This window comes from Eschrichtius robustus, chromosome 4 (assembly GCF_028021215.1).
Source record: "Eschrichtius robustus isolate mEscRob2 chromosome 4, mEscRob2.pri, whole genome shotgun sequence".
Classification (NCBI taxonomy): domain Eukaryota; kingdom Metazoa; phylum Chordata; class Mammalia; order Artiodactyla; family Eschrichtiidae; genus Eschrichtius; species Eschrichtius robustus.
The window spans coordinates 139,321,325-139,344,677 of NC_090827.1; the positions used below are offsets into that span (position 1 = coordinate 139,321,325).

Genomic DNA, 23,353 nt, shown 5'->3' on the forward strand with positions numbered 1-23,353 from the left:
CCCAGCACCTTTTTTTGTAGAAATTGACAAGCTGATTCTCAAATGTATATGGAAGTGCAAAGGACCTATGATAGTCAAAACACTGTGAAAAAGAACAAATCTGAAAGGCCAACATTATCTGACTTACTATAAAACTGTAATAATCAAGAGAGTAGGATACTGGTTTCCAGATAATCAACAGAATAGAACAGAAATGGATCTACACAAATATATACAACTGATTTTTAACAAAGATGCAAAGGTAATTTAATGGAGAAAGGATAGTCTTTTTAATTGGGCATCCATATACAAAAAAAGTGAACCTTGACCCTTACCTTACACCTTGTACAAAATTTAACTCAAAATGTTTCATAGATTTGAATGTAAAACCTAAAACTACAAAACTACTAGAAGACCACATAGAAGATAATCTTTGCAGCCCTGAGTAAGGCAAAGATTTCTTAGATATGACACATCCATAAAAGAACAAATTGATGAACTGAACTTCATCAAAATTAAAAACTTCTGCTCTGTGAAAGACACTCTTAAGAGAATGAAAAGAAAGAAAAAAAAAAGAATCCATCCCTACTGGTTATAACACCCACTACAAGAATGAATTCTTCACTCCTTAGTTTGATATAAAAGTCCCTCTTTTTTTTTTTTTTTTTGGCAGAGGAAACACAATTACTTTTTTTTTTTTAACATCTTTACTGAAGTACAATTGCTTTACAATGGTGTGTTAGTTTCTGCTTTATAACAAAGTGAATCAGCTATACATATACATATGTTCCCATGTCTCTTCCCTCTTGCATCTCCCTCCCTCCCACCCTCCCTATCCCACCCCTCTAGGTGGTCACAAAGCACAGAGCTGATCTCCCTGTGCTATGCAGCTGCTTCCCAATAGCTATCTATTTTACTTTTGGTAGTGTATATATGTCCATGCCACTCTCTCACTTTGTCACATCTTACCCTTACCCCTCCCCATATCCTCAAGTCCATTCTCTAGTAGGTCTATGTCTTCATTCCCGTCTTGCCACTAGGTTCTTCATGGCCTTTTTTTTTTTCTTTAGATTCCATATATATGTGTTAGCATACGGTATTTGTTTTTCTCTTCCTGACTTATTTCACTCTGTATGACAGACTCTAGGTCCATCCACCTCACTACAAATAACTCCATTTCGTTTCTTTTTATGGCTGAGTAATATTCCATTGTATATATGTGCCACATCTTCTTTATCCATTCATCTGTTGATGGACACTTAGCTTGCTTCCATGTCCTGGCTATTGTAAATAGAGCTGCAATGAACATTTTGGTACATGACTCTTTTTGAATTATGGTTTTTTCAGGCTATATGCCCAGTAGTGGGATTGCTGGGTCATATGGTAGTTCTATTTTTAATTTTTTAAGGAACCTCCATACTGTTCTCCATAGTGGCTGTACCAATTTACATTCCCACCAACAGTGCAAGAGGGTTCCCTTTTCTCCACACCCTCTCCAGCATTTATTCTTTGTAGATTTTTTGATGATGGCCATTCTGACCAGTGTGAGATGATACCTCCTTGTAGTTTTGATTTGCATTTCTCTAATGATTAATGATGTTGAGCATTCTTTCATGTGTTTGTTGGCAATCTGTATATCTTCTTTGGAGAAATGTCTATTTAGGTCTTCGGCCCATTTTTGGATTGGGTTGTTTGTTTTTTTGATATTGAGCTGCATGAGCTGCTTGTAAATTTTGGAGATTAATCCTTTGTCAGTTGCTTCGTTTGCAAATATTTGCTCCCATTCTGAGGGTTGTCTTTTCATCTTGTTTATGGTTTCCTTTGCTGTGCAAAAGCTTTTAAGTTTCATTAGGTCCCATTTGTTTATTTTTGCTTTTACTTCCATTTCTCTAGGAGGTGGGTCAAAAAGGATCTTGCTGTGATGTATGTCATAGAGTGTTCTGCCTAAGGTTTCCTCTAGGAGTTTGATAGTATCTGGCCTTACATTTAGGTCTTTAATCCATTTTGAGTTTATTTTTGTGTATGGTGTTAGGGAGTGTTCTAATTTCATACTTTTACATGTACCTGTCCAGTTTTCCCAGCACCACTTACAGAAATACAAAGGATCATGAGAGATTACTACAAGCAACAATATGCCAATAAAATGGACAACCTTGAAGAAATGGACAAATTCTTAGAAATGCACAACCTTCCGAGACTGAATCAGGAAGAAATAGAAAATATAAACAGACCAAACACAAGCACTGAAATTGAAACTGTGATTAAAAATCTTCCAACAAACAAAAGCCCAGGACCAGATGGCTTCACAGGTGAATTCTATCAAACATTTAGAGAAGAGCTAACACCTATCCTTCTCAAACTCTTCCAAAATATAGCAGAGGGAGGAACACTCCCAAACTCATTCTACGAGGCCACCATCACCCTGATACCAAAACCAGACAAAGATAGTACTAAGAAAGAAAATTACAGACCAATATCACTGATGAATATAGATGCAAAAATCCTCAACAAAATACTAGCAAACAGAATCCAACAGCACATTAAAAGGATTATGCACCATGATCAAGTGGGCTTTATCCCAGAAATGCAAGGATTCTTCAATATACGCAAATCAATGTGATACACCATATTAACAAATTGAAGGAGAAAAACCATATGATCATCTCAATAGATGCAGAGAAAGCTTTTGACAAAATTCAACACCCATTTATGATTAAAACCCTCCAGAAAGTAGGCATAGAGGGAACTTTCCTCAACATAATAAAGGCCATATATGACAAACCCACAGCCAACATCGTCCTCAATGGTGAAAAACTGAAACCATTTCCACTAAGATCAGGAACAAGACAAGGGTGCCCACTCTCACCACTATTATTCAACATAGTTTTGGAAGTTTTAGCCACAGCAATCAGAGAAGAAAAAGAAATAAAAGGAATCCAAATCGGAAAAGAAGAAGTAAAGCTGTCAGTGTTTGCAGATGACATGATACTATACATAGAGAATCCTAAAGATGCTACCAGAAAACTCCTAGAGCTAACCAATGAATTTGGTAAAGTAGCAGGATACAAAATTAATGCACAGAAATTTCCAGCATTCCTATACACTAATGATGAAAACTCTGAAAGTGAAATTAAGAAAACACTCCCATTTACCACTGCAACAAAAAGAATAAAATATCTAGGAATAAACCTACCTAAGGAGATAAAAGACCTGTATGCAGAAAATTATAAGACACTGATGAAAGAAATTAAAGATGATACAAATAGATGGAGAGATATACCATGTCCTTGGATTGGAAGAATCAACATTGTGAAAATGACTATACTACCCAAAGCAATCTACAGATTCAATGCAATCCCTATGAAACTATCACTGGCATTTTTCACAGAACTAGAACAAAAAGTTTCACAATTTGTATGGAAACACAAAAGACCCCAAATAGCAAAAGCAATCTTGAGAAAGAAAAACGGAGCTGGAGGAATCAGGCTCCTTGACTTCAGACTGTACTGCAAAGCTACAGTAATCAAGACAGTATGGTACTGGCACAAAAACAGAAATATAGATCAATGGAACAGGATAGAAAGCGGAGAGATAAACCGACGCACATATGGTCACCTTATCTTTGATAAAGGAGGCAAGAATATACAAGTCCCTCTTTGAACAGGTCCCTAAGGACAATCAGGTCTCCCTTCTCAGATGGAGGTAGAAGAATGGTGTACTGCAAATATGCTAGGACAAATGAAAGGAGGCCCAAAATCAACAGAAGGCAATGAAGAGAAGGTCAGAGGTAAGTGGGAGAAGGGCGAGCTTTCTACATTTACCTGAACTGGTGTTCAGCTGGTCAACTAATGGGGTCACCCACCAGCTATACCTGGCATGTGAGGTCCAGTTAAAGGAAAAAAGGGGAGGTTCATAGACGTCTAACACTCATTCTCATCTCTTCATGCAAGCCCTACCATTCCATGCTCCAATTTCCTGAATAAGCAGTTATTTCAAGCCACCGAGCCTTTGCTTCTTCTGCTCCCTCTGTCTGAGGATTCCCTTCTTCCATGCCCTTGTCTTCTGGTGAACTCATTTTTCAAGAAATAATTTACTATGCTTCTATCGTTCTCTCTGGTATTTGGACTTCAGTTTTATTTAAGAATTGTGGCTGGTGAATTCCTCTAAAACTCATAGTTTATGAGTGCCTCAGGAACTCTCCCCACCCCAACCAAACTACTCAACACCAATTCTTGTCCCACACCACTCAGATGGTAGCCAGCTGGTCCTCCTTATGGGATAAGGGATATTCCCACTTCAAACCTAAGAAATAATGCTAATGTTATAGTATCATTATAATGTCATTAATGATTTTAGATAATATAAACTGTGCACTTAAAATGTGCTAGACACCATGCTAAGTGCTTTATTTGCATCATCTCATTTAATCCTCACAACAACCCCATGAGGGTTATTGTGCTATTATACCCATTTTACAAATGAAAAAATTGAGCTATAGAGAAGCTAAGTAACTTGCCCAAGGTCAAAGACCTAGAAAGAGAGCTAAAATATGAGCCCAGACAGACTGAATCCAGAGGCTGAGTTCTCAACCACTGGCCTATGATGCTTCCAAAGTGGAATGTACCACTTTTTTCCTACTTTCTCCATTGCTCAAGCAAGCCAAAAACCTGAGTTGCCCTGTACCTCTTTCTTCCAAATCCCTTCATCTCCAATCTCACTGAACCTATCTTAGTTCACTTCTTACCTGGATAATGACAACAATTGCCTAACTGCACTCTGCTATAATGCATGTTCCTCATAACAGCCAACTGGGCTTTTCAAATAAATCACAATCTGATCGGGTTACACTCAACTGAATTCCTTTCAGTGATTCCTATAACCTGTGCAATGGTCCAAACTCCTGAACACACAGCAGACAAGGTCCTTCCCTATCTAGCCAAATTCTTTCCTTTCAGCTCCATTTGCCATTTCCCTATATACATCATATTCCATTCAAACCAACCTTCTTAAAAGTTTCTAACAAAGCATATGCCTAATCCCTTCAATGTTGTAAATATTGTTCTACTCGACTACACAGTTCTTTGTCTAGTAAATTTATATTAGTGCTTCAAGTTTCAGCCCAAATGGCACCTTCCTTGACCACAGTAAATTATAACCGTGTAATAGTTAATATTTGTTTAGCACTACGTCAAATACTATTCTAAATCCTATACATATTTTAACGGTCATTTAATCATTTGAACAACCCTGTGAGGAAACTGAGGAAAAAGAGTTGGCAGTTGCTGCCACTTCAGTGTATTTATGGAATTTATATACTTCTCTCCTCAAATTAAATTCTTGAGGGTAGAACAGTCCTCCTCATCTTTGTAGTAGCTATGCTGGTATAGCGCCTGGTACATAATAGAAAACAGGAGGAGCTCAATGAACATCTTTTGAACAAATGGCCACAGCTGTGTCTCTAGGTTCTAACTGCAGACTTGGAAACTCTTCCTGGCCATTAGCCCTCTAATTTCTCCAGAGCATGCGAGGAGCATAACAAACACGCATGTAGCAGAGTCCCACATAAGCTTAAGGAACCTATCAGTATTTACTAAACGGTTCTGCTGAAATGTATACATATCCTCATATATACCATCAAGCTTTTTCTGCAGCTATCTTCTTTTAAGTTTTTACAAATTTCCATGCACCCAACAGGCATTCAGAAAATACTGGTCAACGATGACGACATTAAACATTACATATAAGAATTCTCGATAAAGGAATGTGGAGCTTACTCTGATCTCGCAGAAAGTCGATTTCTGTGGCCATTCAGATACAATTTGTTTGACGCTTTCACCACCTTTACTTTTCTTAAAAAGACACAAAGCTCGCCGTGCGGGAAAACAAATCTAAAGCAACGCTTCGGAGGTTGTCTACCACTTGAGCGGTGTAATCAGCATCCTACTCACGTGGCGTCAACAGCCCCGCCGCACCTCCTTCTCCCGAGTCCCAGCCGAGTCCCTCGCTCAAGCGAGACACAAGATTTCAGGTTTGCTGGGGACCCGCCAAGTGAATTCTCTTCCACGTTCACCCGAATCCCAGCCAGGTGGGACCAGGGATGTACAGGCGTCCCGCGGGTCACTCGGGGTCGTGTTGGGCCACTCAGGAGAGCGCCGAGAGAGCTGGCGGGCAGCCGGGTGGCGCCGTCCTTGGCGGAGCGGGGAGCGACTGCAGGACTGCCGAGAAGCCCGGGGCAAGCAGCGGAAGTCCACTCGGCCCGCCCTGCGACTTTGAAACCGGTGCCCCAGACCGCTCCTTGGAGACGGTGACGCCGCCTGCGTCATCACGCAGGCGTCGGCGTTTACGTCATCGCGCTTCCTGGAGTTCTCTCACGCTATTGGTTGTCTGTCAAGCGATGGGCGGAGCTGTGGAAACCTGGATGACAGCCGGCTGAGCCACCTGTGTGGCGACGGACGAGCTGGTGGGCCTGTGTCCTAGGATGGCTGGGCCCAGCGGTTTTTTTTGTTTTTTGTATATTGTTTGTTTTTTTCTTTTATTCCTTTTTAAAAAAGAAAACCCCCAAAATGTAAGCATAGGTAGCGCATTAACTACATATTTTAAATGCCCCCGTATCTTTGTTACCTAACACTTCCGGACTGGGAGAACTCGCTGGCCAAAGCGGATGGTTGGAAAGCACGTAGGTTTCTGCGTCTGCGGTCTGAACCCAGACTGGCGTCTTCAGAGTCTGCCCCCAAAGCTGGAGGATTCTGGGTATGAATTTGGTAATCCCCAGAAACTAAGTACGTGGGTCTTTGGAGAAAGGACACAGCTGTTATTTAAATAGTTAACCGCGTGGCAATAAGACATGTAGTTAGAAGTACTCCAAAGATCCTGCAAATTCAGCAGTTATTTCTTTAGAGATAACTTTGATTCCTCAAAAAAAGAAGGAAAGACAAATTCACATTTTTTGCAAGAAATAATGAGGTAAAACTTTACATTTGTATACCGATTACAATCCCCATCTTTATAAAATGATTATGTCTGGATTTAAAGCTCATCATTATTTTTAAAAGTTAGCATTAGAGGAAATTTCAATCCCAGCAATCAAAACGTTAACTTGAAGCCAGCCACCAGTTTTAGTGCTTTTTAATCAAATATGTGTTTTTATGGGTTGAGGTAAGGTTTCTAAATAGACATGTCATAGAAGTAGTCGATTTAGCTTTCTTTTTAACAGTTTAAGAAGTTTTTGTTGTCTTGTACTCATACTGTTATATAAACAAAGTAATGTTAGCAGAATGTATTAAGAAATTTTTTAAATGGGTCCAGCTGTATCCAGTTAGGTATTCGAACTCCTGTTACGGGTTTTCTCCATACTCACTATTAAGAGAATGAGATGGTCCTTCCCCTAAAGACTGGTTGTTACATATGGAGGCACATCTAATAACTATAAAAACTTTAATTTAGCTTTGAGTTAGTGAAGATTGAACTTGATCTGGTTTTTAGTGGCCATGAAGTTAACACAAAAACTTGTTGGAAGGAAAAATTGAAAGTGCAAACTCCAACTCTTTTTCGAAGTCAGTGTGTGGCTTTTTCTTCAGGAATGTCTCTCTGACTCCCCAACGATTTGTTGTATCTTCCCCTACATTTGAACCTTGCATACTGTCATAGGGTGATTTAACTTGGCACCAAACAAGTAGTCATAAGCTTAACTCTACATTTACCCTAGAAGTTGATATTAGTATGGGTGAAAGCAAACAGTACTTTCTGGATGTAAATGATGAGGTGGTCTTCACACTGCAAAAATTAAATATCCGAAATTGGAGTTTTTATCTCTGTACTTGAATTATTTGGCTAGATGGTCAAGGTCAATACAAACTATATAGTTTTTGAGTTTTGAGGTGTGGTGGTTTGTTTGTTTGTTGGTGGCTTTTTTTTTTTTTTTTGGTTACAAGATTTTTACTGGTTGAATTTTAATGAAGTACTTTCAAAATAATTTTCATCTGTAAGAAACAAAGTTGCTATGATTTCACTTATCTTTATGTGCTCTAGTGTTCTTCCGTCTTAAAGCTTCCCTTCTGTTCTCTACCCACTTACCCCAAGGTAGGTGCTTCCTTTGTACTTACTTCGTGCTTCTTCCTGCGGTGTCTATCATATTGTTTTGTAGTTTGACTCCAGGCTCCATCATAGTACCTGGAACACAATGAGCACTCAATAAGTATCTGATGAAGGAATTAATTTAAAGCATGTGTGTGCATAGGAAGTATCTATTACTGTAATTGAGTACAAGGAATGAGAAGGAGAGAAAAGTACTTAGTATGTGTTTAACCATTCTCTAGTCACTAGTTCATGTTTTTTATATTGATATATTTCTGCAATAAGGAAAGCCCTAAAAATTAATAGATTTCACTAATACTAATTTATGCAGTAAATTGACATTGAGTACCAAGTACTGTGGGGGAAAGCATCATGAAGAATACAAAGTTGGAAGTTTAAGCTAGGATCAGAACTTCTTTTCAACCTTGGCTGATATTATTAAATGCCATAAAAAGTGATTTTTTAAAAACTCTTAATAATTATGTTTCTTTGACCAACCAAGAGAAGGATGGCCTAGAAATTCAATCTCTCTTTTTAAACTTGTCTTTTTTATTATTATAATTATTGTAGTAAAAAACACATAACATGAAATGTACTGTTAATTTTTAAAGTGTCAAGCACAGTGTTGTTAACTCTATGCACATTGCTGTACAGCAGATCTCTAGAACGGTTTCATCTTGCATGACTGAAACTCTGTACCTATGGAACAACAACTCCCCATTTCCCTCTCCCACCAAAAGTGATTTTTATAAAACAAAAATAATCATTCTGTTAAAACAAACACAAAAGTTGTTTTTCCCCCAAGAAAGTTTTTTAAAGTATGTTATAAGCAGAATATATTTAGGCTGAACCATGTGAAATTGTTGATTTTTTCCAAAATTTCATATGGCTTAGCGTAATATTTTAACTGAAAATATCTGAATAATGGCAACACCCCAGTGTAATATCTGCTCTTGCAGACTGGGAGAAAATTACAGTGACTTTACTTAAACGTGTAGAATATGCATGCTCTTCTCAGAGTAGCTGTGACGCTCAGGTGTAGTGACTCCTTGCTGAATTAAACCCACAGATCCTATTAAAGTTTTGGTAACTCTCAACAACTAGGATACAGAGCAATTCTATTTGGAAGCATTGTAATTCTGTAAATTAATACCTTTTTGTGAGAAGTTTAAAACTTTATACATGATTTAGTTATTAATTTGTTATCCTATAAAGAAACAATAATTTCACATTGCCTTGGGTGAAAGAGACACTAAGAAAATAGGCTAAGTGGTGCTGGGAAAACTGGACAGCTACATGTAAAAGAATGAAGACACTGCCTAACACCATACACAAAAATAAACTCCAAATGGATTAAAGACCTAAATGTAAGACCAGACACTATAAAACTCTTAGAGGAAAACATAGGAGAAACACTCTTTGACATAAACCACAGCAAGATCTTTTTTGACCCACCTCCTAGAGTAATGGAAATAAAAACAAAAATAAACAAATGGGACTTAATTAAACTTAAAAGCTTTTGCACAGCAAAGGAAACCATAAATAAGACAAAAAACCAACCCTCAGAATGGGAGAAAATATTTGCAAATGGAACAGACAAAGGATTAATCTCCAAAATATACAAACAGCACATGGAGCTCAATATCAAAAAAACAAACAATCCAATTAAGAAATGGCCAGAAGACCTAAATGGACATTTCACCAAGGAAGACATACAGATGGCCAAGAGGCACATGAAAAGATGCTCAACATCACTAACTATTAGAGAAATGCAAAACAAAAGTACAATGAGGTCTCATCTCATGCCGGTCAGAATGGCCATTATCAAAAAATCTAGAAATAATAAATGCTGAAAAGGGTGTGGCGAAAAGGGAACCCTCCTGCACTGTTGGTGGGAATGTAAATTGACACAACCACTATGGAAAACAATATGGAGGTTCCTTAAAAAAGTAAAAATAGAACTACCATATGACCCAGCAATCTCACTACTGGGCATATACCCTGAGAAAACCATAATTCAAGAAGAGACATGTACCACAATGTTCATTGCAGCACTATTTACAAAAGACAGGACATGGAACCAACCGAAATGTCCATCGACAGCTGAATGGATAAAGAAGATGTGGCACATATATACAATGGAATATTACTCAGCCATAAAAAGAAACAAAATTGAGTTATTGGTAGTGAGGTGGGTGGACCTAGAGTCTGTCATACAGAGTGAAGTAAGTCAGAAAGAGGAAAACAAATACCATATGCTAACACATATATATGGAATCTTAAAAAAAAAATGGTACTGATGAACCTAGTTGCAGGGCAGGAATAAAGCTGTAGACATAGAGAATGGACTTGAGGACACGGGGTGGGAGGGGGAAGCTGGGGTGAAGTGAGAGTAGCATTGACATATGTACACTACTGAATGTAAAATAGTTAGCTAGTGGGAAGCAGCAGCATAGCACAGGGAGGTCAGCTCCGTGCTTTGCGATGACCTAGAGGTATGGGATAAGGAGGATGGTAGGGAGGCTCAAGAAGGAGGGGACATGGGGACATATGTATGCATATGACTGATTCACTTTGGTGTACAACAGAAACTAACACAGTACTGTGAAGCAATTATACTCCAATAAAGATCTATTAAAAAAAGAAAATAGGCTGATAGATGCTGAAACTGCTAGGATAGTTAAGACTGAAGCAACCAGAACCATATCTCTAGAGCACTTAACCATATTCCATGATCTCAAGGGTCAGACTATCCTGTCTGAGAGTCTAGTTTTCTATAAGAAAACCACCTCAGAAACAGGTAATTTTAATGATTTGAACAGAAAAATGTTTTCTTTAGGCAAACCTATATACTTTAATAATAATAATCTTTTTAAAGTACTTACTATGCCCTAGGCACTGTTCTAAATACTTTATATGTATATTAACTCATTTAATCCTCACAAAACCTTGTAAGGTAGTTGCTATTTTTAAATCCCTTTTACAATAATTTGCTGATGATCACAGTTGGAAAGTGCCTGAATTTCGATTTGAACCCAGGCAGTCTGGTGCCAATGTTAGAACGTTGACCACTATGTTTATACCTCCCAGTAGTATAATATAATTTACAGCTAGGATAATATTATTTACAGCTAGTGTAATATAATTTACAATTTTTGTTTATATAGCCAGTTAGCCTTTAGTTACATTAAGTGAATTATTGCCGGACGTGTTCTATTGTAATCTTATGATTTACAGTTGATTTTTAAATTGTGCAACAATTTTAAATATTGCTGAGTAACCCTTCCTTCTTCCTCTAGGAAACCGCTCAAACTTCTGTGGAACGATTAAAAGTCTTCAGACTTTTAAGTCTTCAGACTTTAAGGACCAGCGGTGGTCCTTCAACAGGTGTCCGTGCTTCAGTCCGCCAAGTCCCTCCCCCAGAGCGTGCGGGCAGCGGGGCGGAGCCGCAGGTCCTTTGACCTCGGCCGCAGGGAGCGAGCGAGTGTCGGCCCGAGAAGAGACTCCCGGTCTGTGTTCCCTCCTTGTCAATGCTTTCTCCACTCTGTCGTTCCTCCCACCTTCTCCTAGTCTTGTTGGCTTTTTCTCTTGCAACTTATTTTTCAGCTGCTTCTCCTGGCGGCACAGTTTCCACCCACTTTCGGGCTGACTTCCTCCTTTCTCCGTTTCTCTCGGAAATGGACGCGGGAGATGGGGAGTGGGGGCGGGGAAGATGCAAACTGAAAAAAAATCATTTTTGTAGAAAACTGAAAAAAAAAGTTAGTGAGTAGAAGATTTGGAAATTTTCCTCACAAAACGTTCAGTTGAGAAAACACATTTTCCATAACTTCCTTCTTTGAACCTTTGTGGAATTTTTTTTTTTTTTTCCTCTCTGGGCTCTTAATGCTCCGGGGTTACGTCTCCTTTCTCTTCCTTCATTTCCTTTTAAAGGTCTTCCCATAGTACAAGTAAAGCATGAAAATAATTATTTTCGACTTTTTTTAATGAAAGAATAATTTGAAGAATAGAAGTTAAAATGTGGAAAAAATACAGATTAATAAACATTCTTTTTAAGAAAGTTTACACAGCCAACGTAAAAATTGTATAATAGAATGGTGTTCACCTTGAATGAATATATTCATTTAATAATATTCCTAATATTCATTCTGACTTTTTAGAAATGTTCAGCATTTATAACGTAAGGGAGAGAAGAGGTCGTCACTGTACTGTTTCAGAGATTCAGCTTAAAATTAGACTTTAAAACATTTTTAATAATTTATTTTTGAATAAGTGCATGTCTATCATAGTATAAAATTCAAATAGATTTAAAAAAAAAAAAACGGATACAGTTGAAAGTAAATCTTGCTTCCTCAGCTTTCTCAGGCAGATAATCCCCTCCAAAGAGGCAACCACTGCTACACTGGTTTCTTGTATATGCTTCCTGAGATAGTATATGCATTCACAAGCATATATGCAAATAGTCTTCCTTTTTATTAAGTAAACGTATACTTTTTGCATCTTGCTTTTTTCACCTAATATATTTCAGTTGTATATATAGAGCTGCCTCACTTTTTAACTGCTGTGTGGTATTTCCTTGTAAGATATAGCATAATTTACTAGTTCTCTACTGATAGGTATTTAAGTTGCTTACAATATTTTGTTATTCTAAACAATATTACAGTAGATATCTTTATAACTTATGTCATTTTGAATATGTACAGGTGTAATAACTCCTAGAACTAGAATTGTTGAGTCAGAGGTCATTTGCATTTTTTATTTTGATAGATATTGAGGGATTGCTCTTGACAGAGTCTGTGCCAGTTATGCCCCAACAGCAATATATTGATTGTTTCTCAGCGTCCTCATTATCACAGCATTTTATCAAACTTTCTGGTTCTTGACAATCTAAGGGAAAAATAGTAATTTATTGTTGTTTAATTTGCATTTCTATCATTATTAATGAGACCGAACATTTTGCATTTTCTTTCTGTGAGCTGGCTATTCATACCTTTACCCATTTTTCTGTTGGGATGGTCTCTTCATTATTGATTTCTAGGAGCCCTTTAAACATTAAAGAATTTAGTTATTTGTCTGAACTATGAGTTGCAGGTATTTTTTCCCAAACTGTCTTTGATTTTGTAATGGGGTTTTTTTGGTGGAGGAAGGCAGATTTTTGCTTTTTTTAAAAAATGTTTATATAGCCAAATGTATCACTGTTTTTTGTTGTTTTTTTTTTTTATGTCTTCTGGGTTTGGGATTATATCTTAAAAGGCTTTTTCTGCTCTAAGATCATCTTTTAAAAACAACCTCCCGATTTTTACTTTCTTGATTTTATTTGGTTTGATTTTTATGTTTATATCTTTGATTCATTTAAAGCTTAGTTTGGTGTAGGGATCCAACTTTATTAAATTGGAGTGGAAAATGAACCAACTGCTAATGGATCTGGTCGGTTAGGACATGAGTCCTGGTTGATTAGCTACGTGAGAATCATCCCCAACTCCCCATAGACTTTCTTACACTTTATTTCTCCAGCACCTGCTATGGTGCCCGAAACAAAGTGAGTAGCTAATAAACCTTTGATAAACTAATTTGAAAGGAAGTTTCTAGATATGATGTCTTATCTTAGTTAGTTATTTGCCATTGTTCTAGTATATAGTGTTGAAAGAGATAGTGATACCACTAACAGTTGATTTCTCCTGCATAAAATCTTAGAATCATGAAATTTTAGATCCAGAGACTAGAACAGTTATTCACTCCACAAATAAATAATAAGTTCCTGTTACTTACAGGCATTCTAGCTAGGGATGGGGAGAAAATAAAACAAGTACAATATGTCATGTAGGGTAAGTGCTGTGAGTCAAAACAGCAGTGTATGGGCAATAGAGAGTGACAGGGAATGGAATGCTGCATGGATGCCCACTAGCCCAGGTTGTGAAAGACATTAATAAACGAATTGTCTCTACTTCATATGAGCACGTGTGCAAACAATGAAAATGGAAAGGTAGTGGGGGTTAAGCCTCCACAATCCTAAGTGTCCCCAGGGAGCTGAAAATCAATTGTCTCTGTCTGGGTCCATGTTATCTTTAAATTAGATTGTAAACTAGTGAGCAGGCCTATAATTTTTAGGTTGATTTTGTTATATTATGCATGCTTAGATTGACGTGAGTGTTCTTTAAGCAAATTAATAAATTTGTTGTTCTGATAAGAAACTAAGGTCATTTTATGCAAAAAGCCAAAATTGTATTCTACCCTTGGGCATGTCAGCCATGGCACTCTTCCCTACTAGTGGAAGTCTAGCTGATATTTCTTGCAGTAATTTCCAGACAATATTCAAATAAATCTTAGGAGAAAAGGCAGAAAGAACCAGTAGAAAGACTTAGGTTTTCAGTACCTTATACTGCCAACAAGAGTAGCTCTGCTTTTATCATTTATCTCTTCTTATCTTCCAGTTAAGATTACATTTTGAAGTAATTTGAAGCCATACTCTGACCATGACCCACCATGTGTGCATGGAAGTGACAGGCCATTTTTAGGAGCACATCACTGCATATGGTTTAATTCCATTTAGACATAGAGATGATGGCCTAAAAGAACTGGGAGTTGAAAATTCCGTGGTGGAAACCCACTGATTAGGATAGGGATCCCTTTAATGTGTGCAGCATTTTTTTGTGGATATGCTGGTTGCATGGAGAATTAGTGAATCAACCAAAACTTCCTAGTCGCTGAGCTATATTTTCCCAGGGTTGTCAAGAATTGTCAAGCCCTAAGTTAGGAGCATAGCATATTGGTGCCAGAATCAGATTTAATCAGCATTTCTAACATCTTGATTTATTCTTATTCCTTCCTACATGCTGCAAGAGGGTACTTACGTACCAAAATTTGTAGTAGAGGGTGATATATTTATTTTGGGGAATGTGCCTTGATATTTCAACTAAAGAAAATAAATTTATTATTGAGGTATTTTATTCCAGGCAAATCAGGACTCAATTCCACATAAGTCAGAATCAGTTTATACAGTCTTATCACTCACTGAGCTTATTTCAGTGATGAAGAATATAAATTGCTGAACATATCCTCTTCTGAAATGCTGTTAGTTGCAAATGGGTTGCAATACCAGCACTATTTTTTAATTTTAGAAGTTATTAAAATTTCTTAGCGTATAGTGAAAACTGAGAAAAGCTACATACTTTACAAAAAGGTTTTTGGAGATCTTGGATTCTGTATGTGACACAGAACTTACATATTTGGATCTCCCAGTGCTGGGCACATAGTAGGTATTCAATACATATTTGTTGAAATAAATTTATTCAAGTATATTTTTATGAAGCCATCACATTGTATACCTTAAATATATATAATTTTTGTCAATTATACCTCAATAAACCTGAAAAACAATGTTAAGAAATAAATTTATTCAAAATGTAAAACTTTATTACTTGCAATAAAAATAACATGAAGCAAGGAAACGCATTCAGTGACTTCAGATAAGTGAAATTAGTCTGGAAATACCATCATTTACAATCAAGGTTATCTTTTGGACAAGACGTAAGGACCTAGTATAATTTAGGGGAATCCATCATTCCCAAAATAAGGTTTTCATCTGTTTGCAGATTCCTGAAATGTCTTCATCTGGGAAAGCATGGCTGACATTGGTTCAGTTTCTTGATTTATTAGCTATTTGACCTTGGACAAGTCTGTTTCTTTGTTTGTAATGAGGATAATAATAGTTCCTCTACAAGTTTTTGTGAAATTAAATGAGATAATGTTTATAAAATGTTTGATCCATAGTATTCAACAAAACATAATTTTATTAATATAATACTGTGTCCTTCCATTTAATCCTTAGAGTAACCATTTAAAATGCAAATACTGCTTGCATCAGATGTACTTGGTCTATTTCAAAGTTTAAATGATAACAGATTTTGTTCCCATATTTCAATTGGAGAAAAGGGATTAACCGAGCAAATGGTCATTTAACACTTGAAATATCAAAAATTGAAAAGGCTAAGAAAAACCATACCCTGAGACTAGGGAAGGCAATACTAAACTCTGCCTGCCTTCAAATGGTTGAAGCCCCCTCCACTCCCACCCCAAAAAGAAAAGAGTTTTAGCCAAAAGAACAGGTGTTAACTGCAATGCTTGCACTCATTTATAGAGATTTTGAAAAATCAAATTGAATTTTACTATAAAGATCTTGATTCCCAGGGGATCCAGTAATTCATCTGCACATTTTACAATAAGACAAAGGATGGCATATAAACTCATAGTGCTTCAAGTTGTTAAATACATGAACAGTTTGCAGTGGATTTAATTACAGTTCTTAAAAACTATTTTGATACACTCTTTAGTAGGTAACTCGAGGTGGATCTAGACTTAAAGTCTTAAAGCTTTTAGGATCCAACTACCTATTTTATAATAGAACTCCATGTTCGTGATTTACCATAACACAAATGGCCTTTTGACTCTCAGAACCTTGTTCTTGTCACTCTGCTGCCTTCCTGCCTTTGAAATTTGGCTTTGAAATTTTCATTTCATTTCTTTCTAAAGGAAACTTCTGTAAATTGTTAAAGAGGTTTTTTTTAAAAAATATTTTGTCCCATTAGAGTCTTCAAATGGATTTTAAAATTGAACACACTTGGGATGGTTTTCCAGTGAAGCATGAGCCAGTGTTTGTCAGGCTGAATCCAGGTGATAGAGGAGTGATGATGGAAGTTAGCGCTCCATTTTTCAATGATCCTCCAGCCCCACTAGGAGAACCAGGAAAGCCTTTCAATGAACTGTGGGATTATGAAGGTAAGTGGAAGTACTGTATTTTATTGCAGACATAAATCTTTTTATAATAACGTCTCATAGAACTATTATTTTATCTTGCTGTAAGGAAGTGAGTGCTCCTGAGCAACTGACATGTGCAGTTTCTGATATTTCCTACCAATCTCGCACTCTTGACTTTTTCACGTTACCTATGTGACTTCGACTATATAACTAGAACAGTGAAAAATGGCAATTACAAATCCAGATTTTTAAATTGCTGCTATATTTCCTTCCTTTACTTCTGTTACCTATTCTAAGAAGAGTTCAGCATTTGTTTTGTTTTTAAGTATCTTCAAATTGCCACTTTAACCTTATAAACCTTCTTTATGGAAGCTTTGGGATGTTTCACTTATTATGAAAACACCATTAACTTAAACATGAAATGCAGTTTTTATTTTATACTGGCAAGTAATCTCACACACGAAGTGAGGGCTAAAAGACCGGCCATGAAATTCCAGTTTCAGGTTTGCTGTATGATCACCTTCTAATGAATCCTAATTAAGCTACCAAACTTATCTTTCTTAAATAATCTTTATGATGCCATTTCCTAGATTACAAATCATTACTGTCCCTAAGATAAGGTTCAAACCCTTCCCATAAGCTTCCAGGGTACTCCTGAATCAAGCTATCAAATTAACCCAAAAGTTCTTGACTTCCAAAAGGCTGATAGTCTCATTCGTGCATATTCTCACTCATGTACCTTTTCTCATTCTAGTCCCCCTGCCTCTAATGCACATCGTTCAAGGTCCAATTCAGGTTTCATTTCTTCAGAGAAACCTTCGATGACTCTTCTAGTCCATACTAACATCGACTTTCTCTATACCATCTGTATAGTATGCATTTTGTCAGTGTTAATCTATCATATGTTAAACATACGTTGTCTTTTATTGTTACAGAACTTGTGTATACCAGCTTCCTGTTGGTGTACACACTAATGTGAGTTATCTACTGGAGGTACTATAGACACCAAACCTAACAAGCCCTAAACTCAACTCATCCACTTCTCTCATAAGCTTGCTTCTTTCACTAATTGCCCAATCTCAATCAGTAGCACTATAATACATCGAATCACCAAATGTAGAAATGTGAGATCTTTCCAAGATATCCTTCTCTCTCACTCTCCATATTTGGATTTATTTGTTAAGTCCTGTCAGTTTCACCTCCTAAATGTTTCTCTCATTTATTATCTCTTCTTCATCCTACCATCTTTGCCATAGGTAAAAGAGTTTAAAAGGAACAATAAGACTCTGAGTTGTTGATGGGGCTATATCTATATCTTAGATATTTTATTATTATAAAAATAACACATGGAAAACTAGAAACAACCTAAATGTCTATCAATAAAGAATTATGTGACTACATCATAACATTCTATAGAAGAATACTATGCAGTAATTAAAAAGAATTAGGTATCTATATGCTGTACAGTTGTGTGTGTGTGTGTGTGTGTGAAAAAAGCAAGTTGTAATCAGAAAATGATTCCATATATATTTTTTTAATCTATGCAGGTAAAATAGATTATGGAAGGACAGAAGAAGTCTGATAGGTTTTAGAGCGAAGTGGGAAGAAAAGGACTTTGACTTTTTACTTACGTATATGTTTATGTTCTTTTAATAATTTAAAAGAAACGTGTCACTTTTATAATTATACAGTTTTTAAACTAAACATGCTCAGAAAATTTCAGGAAATTATAAAGAAAAATCACCCACCTGTATTCCACCTGTCAGAGATAACCAACCATAACATTCTTGTGCCTGTTTTGCAGGCGTCTAGGCACAGGCATATGTGCACATTTTTGTTTCATGTGCATTTGGTTATTGCTCTGCAGCCTACTTAGCAAATATCATGGATATCTTCCTATATCAAAAAATATTTAACTGCATATTTTATTTTAATGACTGCATTATATTCTATTACATGGAATACACAGATTCCATAATTTAACAGGTCTCCTATATAATAGGATATTTATTTATATAACAGGAGATAACAATTTAGACCATTTCTTTTTGAGTAATATTGTACTTTGATGAATAGCATCTTACTTCTTTTTCAGTTGTGTGATTATTTCCTTAGGATAAATTCCTAGAAGAAGATAACTAGCTCAGAGTCTGTGTGATATGTTCATTTCTTTACAACCTCACCAGCACTAGGCTTCATTAATATTTTTATTTTATGGCAATCTGATATGGGGGAAAAAATGATGATTTATTTTCTATGTATTTTTTTCTTCCAGGCAATGTCTGTTTATTTTATTTTCCCCTTTTCCTAGTGGTGATATAGCTTTAATTAAAAATAATGCATTAATTCACTTTATATTCTAAAGGTATAAACAAATTATTTATTGTTAAAGCAAAATTAAGTTTCTCAATATGTCATATCTCTGTTTTCAAAAGTTGTGGAAGCATTTTTCTTGAATGACATAACTGAACAGTATTTAGAAGTTGAACTTTGTCCGTAAGTATAAAATATTTCTTCTAACTCACTACTACGTATTTTGAACACATTATTTTCTAATTATAAATCATATGGATATAGTAAAAGCTCACTAATTCTAGTTAACTAGTCAGAATGCTAATTTGAATTAATCTGAATTATATATAATTCCTTATTTTCAAGTAAATGTATAATGTAGAATATATAAGGTTTTGAAAATATTATGTTGATACTATTTTCAATTCACTAATGTAGTTGGTTTTCTAATAAATTTGAAGGAATTTTTGCAAAATGAAAAATTATTATAAAACTCTTTCATTATTTACTCTGTAAATTTGCATTATTATATATTAGCTATTTAGAAATAAAGGGAGGCATATTCATTATTTACTCTGTAAATCTGCATTATTATGTATTAGCTATTTAGAAATAAAGGGAGGCATATAGGTATAACGAATTGAACTACTTTATGAAAATGTTTCTTTTAGGGGATTCTTTTAATAACTAGATTAAACTTTAATTTTATATATTACATAATTATGTATTCATGTATTCCTTCCTTTATTCATCATTCATTTACTGAGTGTATACTGTGTCACTTTATGTTCAGTGCCAAGGATAAAAACTAATTCACACATGGCTTTTCCTAGACTTATGAAAAATATTAACCTTGGACTGTCTTTGTACAAATTTAACCGATCCTTGGGAACTCTCTACCTAGTTGGCAGTTTTTTTCCTGTAGATGTCAAAAAGTAAATTTATACCTACCTGTTATCTAAATTATAAGAAATGTTAAGTTAATATTTAGTAATGAAATATTTCTTTATATTTCCATTACTCATTTAAGATGACATTTAAATACTTCTCAGCATCTGTTATCTAGTAGCCTTTGTCCTTTTGTAGACTGAGCAGAGTCCCAAACAATTGATTTCAGTGAGATTTTAGATATCATCTTCTTTCCCCTTATTTTGATTTCTTGCTAATGCTAGTGTGGAAAATATAGCTATTCACAATTATATTTTTCAGAAGAGTAATTATATATCTTTGTTACCCTTCAACTAACATGCCAAAATCTTTTATTGAAAAATATGATTAATTCTCATAAACTGTAATGTGAGGTAAGAAAATTTCACCATACACGTAAGGAAGCTAAGGCAAATAGGTTTATAACTTGTCTAGAAGATAGTCAAGAACTTGGATCTGCTAGATTTCTAAAGTTACATCCTTAGTTTAAATTTTTAGATGATAATATCAGTTTATTTTTATAAAGTGATGACTTAGCATAAGATACATCAGATAAATACATCAGATAATTAGATTATCTTTTGTTAGGAAATTATTCAATAACCATAATGTATAAAATTAATAAATTCTAAAAGTTTGTTTTTAGATACATTAGGACAGTTAATAATGAAGAATCATGGTTTTGCTTCAGGCAATCAACTCCTGTGACAGTTAACCTCTAGGAAAGCAACTTGAATATGTTTGTTTGAATTTTTAAGAACTTTTATTGTTCTTAGGATATTCTTAAGGTTGCATAATAACAATAAAAAGAAGCAGAGAACTTTTAAATAGAAAAGAATACTTGTTTTCTGTTAGACTAGTTTCTTGAAGGAAATCCTTACTGAAAAGCTCCCAACAGACCATCTGTGTCAAAATGTTTAGATATAGTCTTTTCCAGAGACCGTAAATTTGCTTCATGTAACTATTTGAAATCCTTTGATTCTTACTGACATGGATAATCCCAATTATGCTCTCTTATTAGAATTTTCTTTTGGGAGTATGTCGTGCTTCTCCTTGAAGATGTGACATCAGTGTCAGAACTAATGGTTGAAAGCAGGAAAACACAGCAGGCAGATAGGTCGAGGACAGTTGTATGAGAAAATAGTTACAAATTAAAGTCTTCAACCTGTTAAGTAGTTTTAGACAATCTGTATTTTTATCTTCCATCTTCCTAATGAGCTTCAAGACAGTTTTCTTATAGAAATAACCTTTAATATGTTTGTTGGCTTTTGACCTGGAAATTGGTGCCAGCTTCCCTTAGGATACTTTCATTTTTGAAACGAGTTTTATTATGAACTCCAGATACCCCACCCCTTTTGCATACTTTGTACCATCTAACCAATTGATGTATTTCATATAGTTTCCTATTTAAAGAATATAAAAAGGAGTCTGAACATGTGTAGCTTTATGCATTTGACGGCAATTGCCTGGAAAGTGTTAAACTCAAAGAAGCCATTTTTAAGTAACTGAACACGCTGGCTGTCCCTGTAATTATCCAATATTTTTATTGCATCTTTTAACTATTTGGAAATTTAGTTACAAGCATACACATGGCAGATATGAAGGATAGTGAAGAAAATAATGTTTGTTTCAAACACTCATGAAGAATTTTAATTTTGACAGCCATGGACAGCATTTGGTGCTTTTACTCTCTGGAAAAAGAAATGTGTGGAAAGTAAGTAAATAAAAATATGAGACAAAATCCTTAAGTGTATAAGATATATATATATATTTTTTTAATGTTAATATATACATATTTAAATGTTAATATATTATAAATATGAATTTATCTTATGTGTTTCACATGTTGTTTCTGTAGCAAGAACTTGATCTATCATTCAAAGCGTCCAGAGGAGAGACAAAATGGGAAGGTAGAGCTTATCTTCCTTGGAGTTATTTTCCACCAAATGTGACAAAATTCAATTCATTTGCAATTCATGGATCAAAAGATAAAAGAAGCTATGAAGCTCTTTACCCTGTACTTCCACATGAGCTGCAGCAAGGACAAAAACCTGATTTGTAAGTAGAAAATAAATGAAAATATGTCCCAACTATAAGAGTTTTTAAAAATTAATTCTTGGTAGAGTAGTAGTAACATTTTTTGGTCAAAGAAGACACGTGTAAAAGCACCAAGTAGAGTCCTATGTTTCCTGATGGTCTTCAGTGAGTATTTGGCAGACTGACTTTGGACAAACATTGTCTGTCTCACTGCTGTCAGTAGAGCACTTAGATTTCCATGGCAGTGTGAGAAAAGTCTTGCTTAGTGAGTATTACTACAACTGGCATAGAAATGTGGTTGTAAGTTTATTTATGATCCCTTTCAGAGCTAAATGGCCAGAGGCATCTGTGTTTCCTGGTGTGAGCAAAGGGTTAATAAATCCTTTCCCCTGCTGCTTGAGAATCTGACATTAAGTCAACTCTCTAGTTCTCTTCTCCTGGTAACCTCATAAGGATAAAAATGTCAGCTATATTTCTAGGCAGCATAGATGGAGACAGCACAGCTTTGGGATTTCCCTTTAACAGGAATGTTCTCTGTGGGGACCCTGGAAGCTATACCTAGGGAGTTATTGCAAGAAATACTGTCTCCTGTTGGACAGCGGGCATACAAGCCAGGAGATCTCCTATGCTTTCCCATTTTGAGTCTGATCTCTTTGCACCTGAAGCTGTCACTTAAGGAGCACGTAACCCTGGCCAGCCTTATGAATGTTTCATGGACCGCTGCAAACACTACCATCTCAGGGAGGAAAGCCAGCCACTGTCCTGGGGCAAGCTGAGATTCCCGTGCTATAGAGTGTACTCAAGTGGCCAACATAGTCTGTGAGTCTGCGTGTTTAGAAAAGCCTAACAGAGACATCCTAGTGGGCTTTGCACTCTGGTACACATATTTCGCTGCCTTTTCACCCTTGGAAAGCGCTGCATTGTTCTCCTTCTCCCTTGCCCTTCCTGTCTTGCTCTTACTCCGCTGTACTTGACTTTTCATCTCTTCTAGCTTATTCCTTTTTTCTGCCAGATGCATTTTCCCCTTTTCCCCTTGCTTTTCTAGGAAAAGCCTCTTTCTCCCTTTCTTTCTCTTATCCTTCACTGTTGTTTTCTCAACTGCTTAATCTGGATTGACTAAAACTGGCTCAGCCTGGTCAGATGGGCAGAGTAGGACAGGAATCTAGATGTAACTCACCCAGGGCTCTCATATCAAGATGGCATGTTTCTCTGGCTCTTCACAAGCTAATGTATTCCTGTATTCAAGCTTCCTATGTATAGGTTATTGGAGGCTTACTCTAGGTAAAAGTATGAT

The 23,353-nt window shown here is 36.0% G+C and overlaps 2 protein-coding genes across 4 annotated transcripts in view; one reads left to right on the forward strand and one right to left on the reverse strand.

The window, feature by feature from the left end:
- Positions 1-6,273, reverse strand: part of SCLT1 (sodium channel and clathrin linker 1) — a 247,181-nt gene extending 240,908 nt beyond the window's left edge. The window contains exon 1 of one of the 2 annotated variants that reach the window (XM_068542339.1): positions 5,928-6,273. Coding sequence is in view for 1 of the 2 variants with exons in the window: in XM_068542338.1 (XP_068398439.1) it covers positions 5,754-5,787 (34 nt within the window). In the remaining variant the exon portion in view is untranslated. Of the gene's footprint in view, positions 1-5,753 lie in introns of both variants that reach the window. The other variant, XM_068542338.1, reaches the window with a different exon arrangement.
- A 5,186-nt stretch (positions 6,274-11,459) lies between these two features.
- Positions 11,460-23,353, forward strand: part of C4H4orf33 (chromosome 4 C4orf33 homolog) — a 42,628-nt gene continuing 30,734 nt past the window's right edge. The window contains exons 1-5 of one of the 2 annotated variants that reach the window (XM_068543445.1): positions 11,460-11,561; positions 16,635-16,824; positions 19,239-19,299; positions 21,685-21,736; positions 21,881-22,080. In XM_068543445.1, coding sequence (XP_068399546.1) covers positions 16,644-16,824; positions 19,239-19,299; positions 21,685-21,736; positions 21,881-22,080 — 494 coding nt within the window. In that variant the 5' untranslated portion in view covers positions 11,460-11,561; positions 16,635-16,643. The remainder of the gene's footprint in view (positions 11,562-16,634; positions 16,825-19,238; positions 19,300-21,684; positions 21,737-21,880; positions 22,081-23,353) is intronic. The other variant, XM_068543443.1, reaches the window with a different exon arrangement.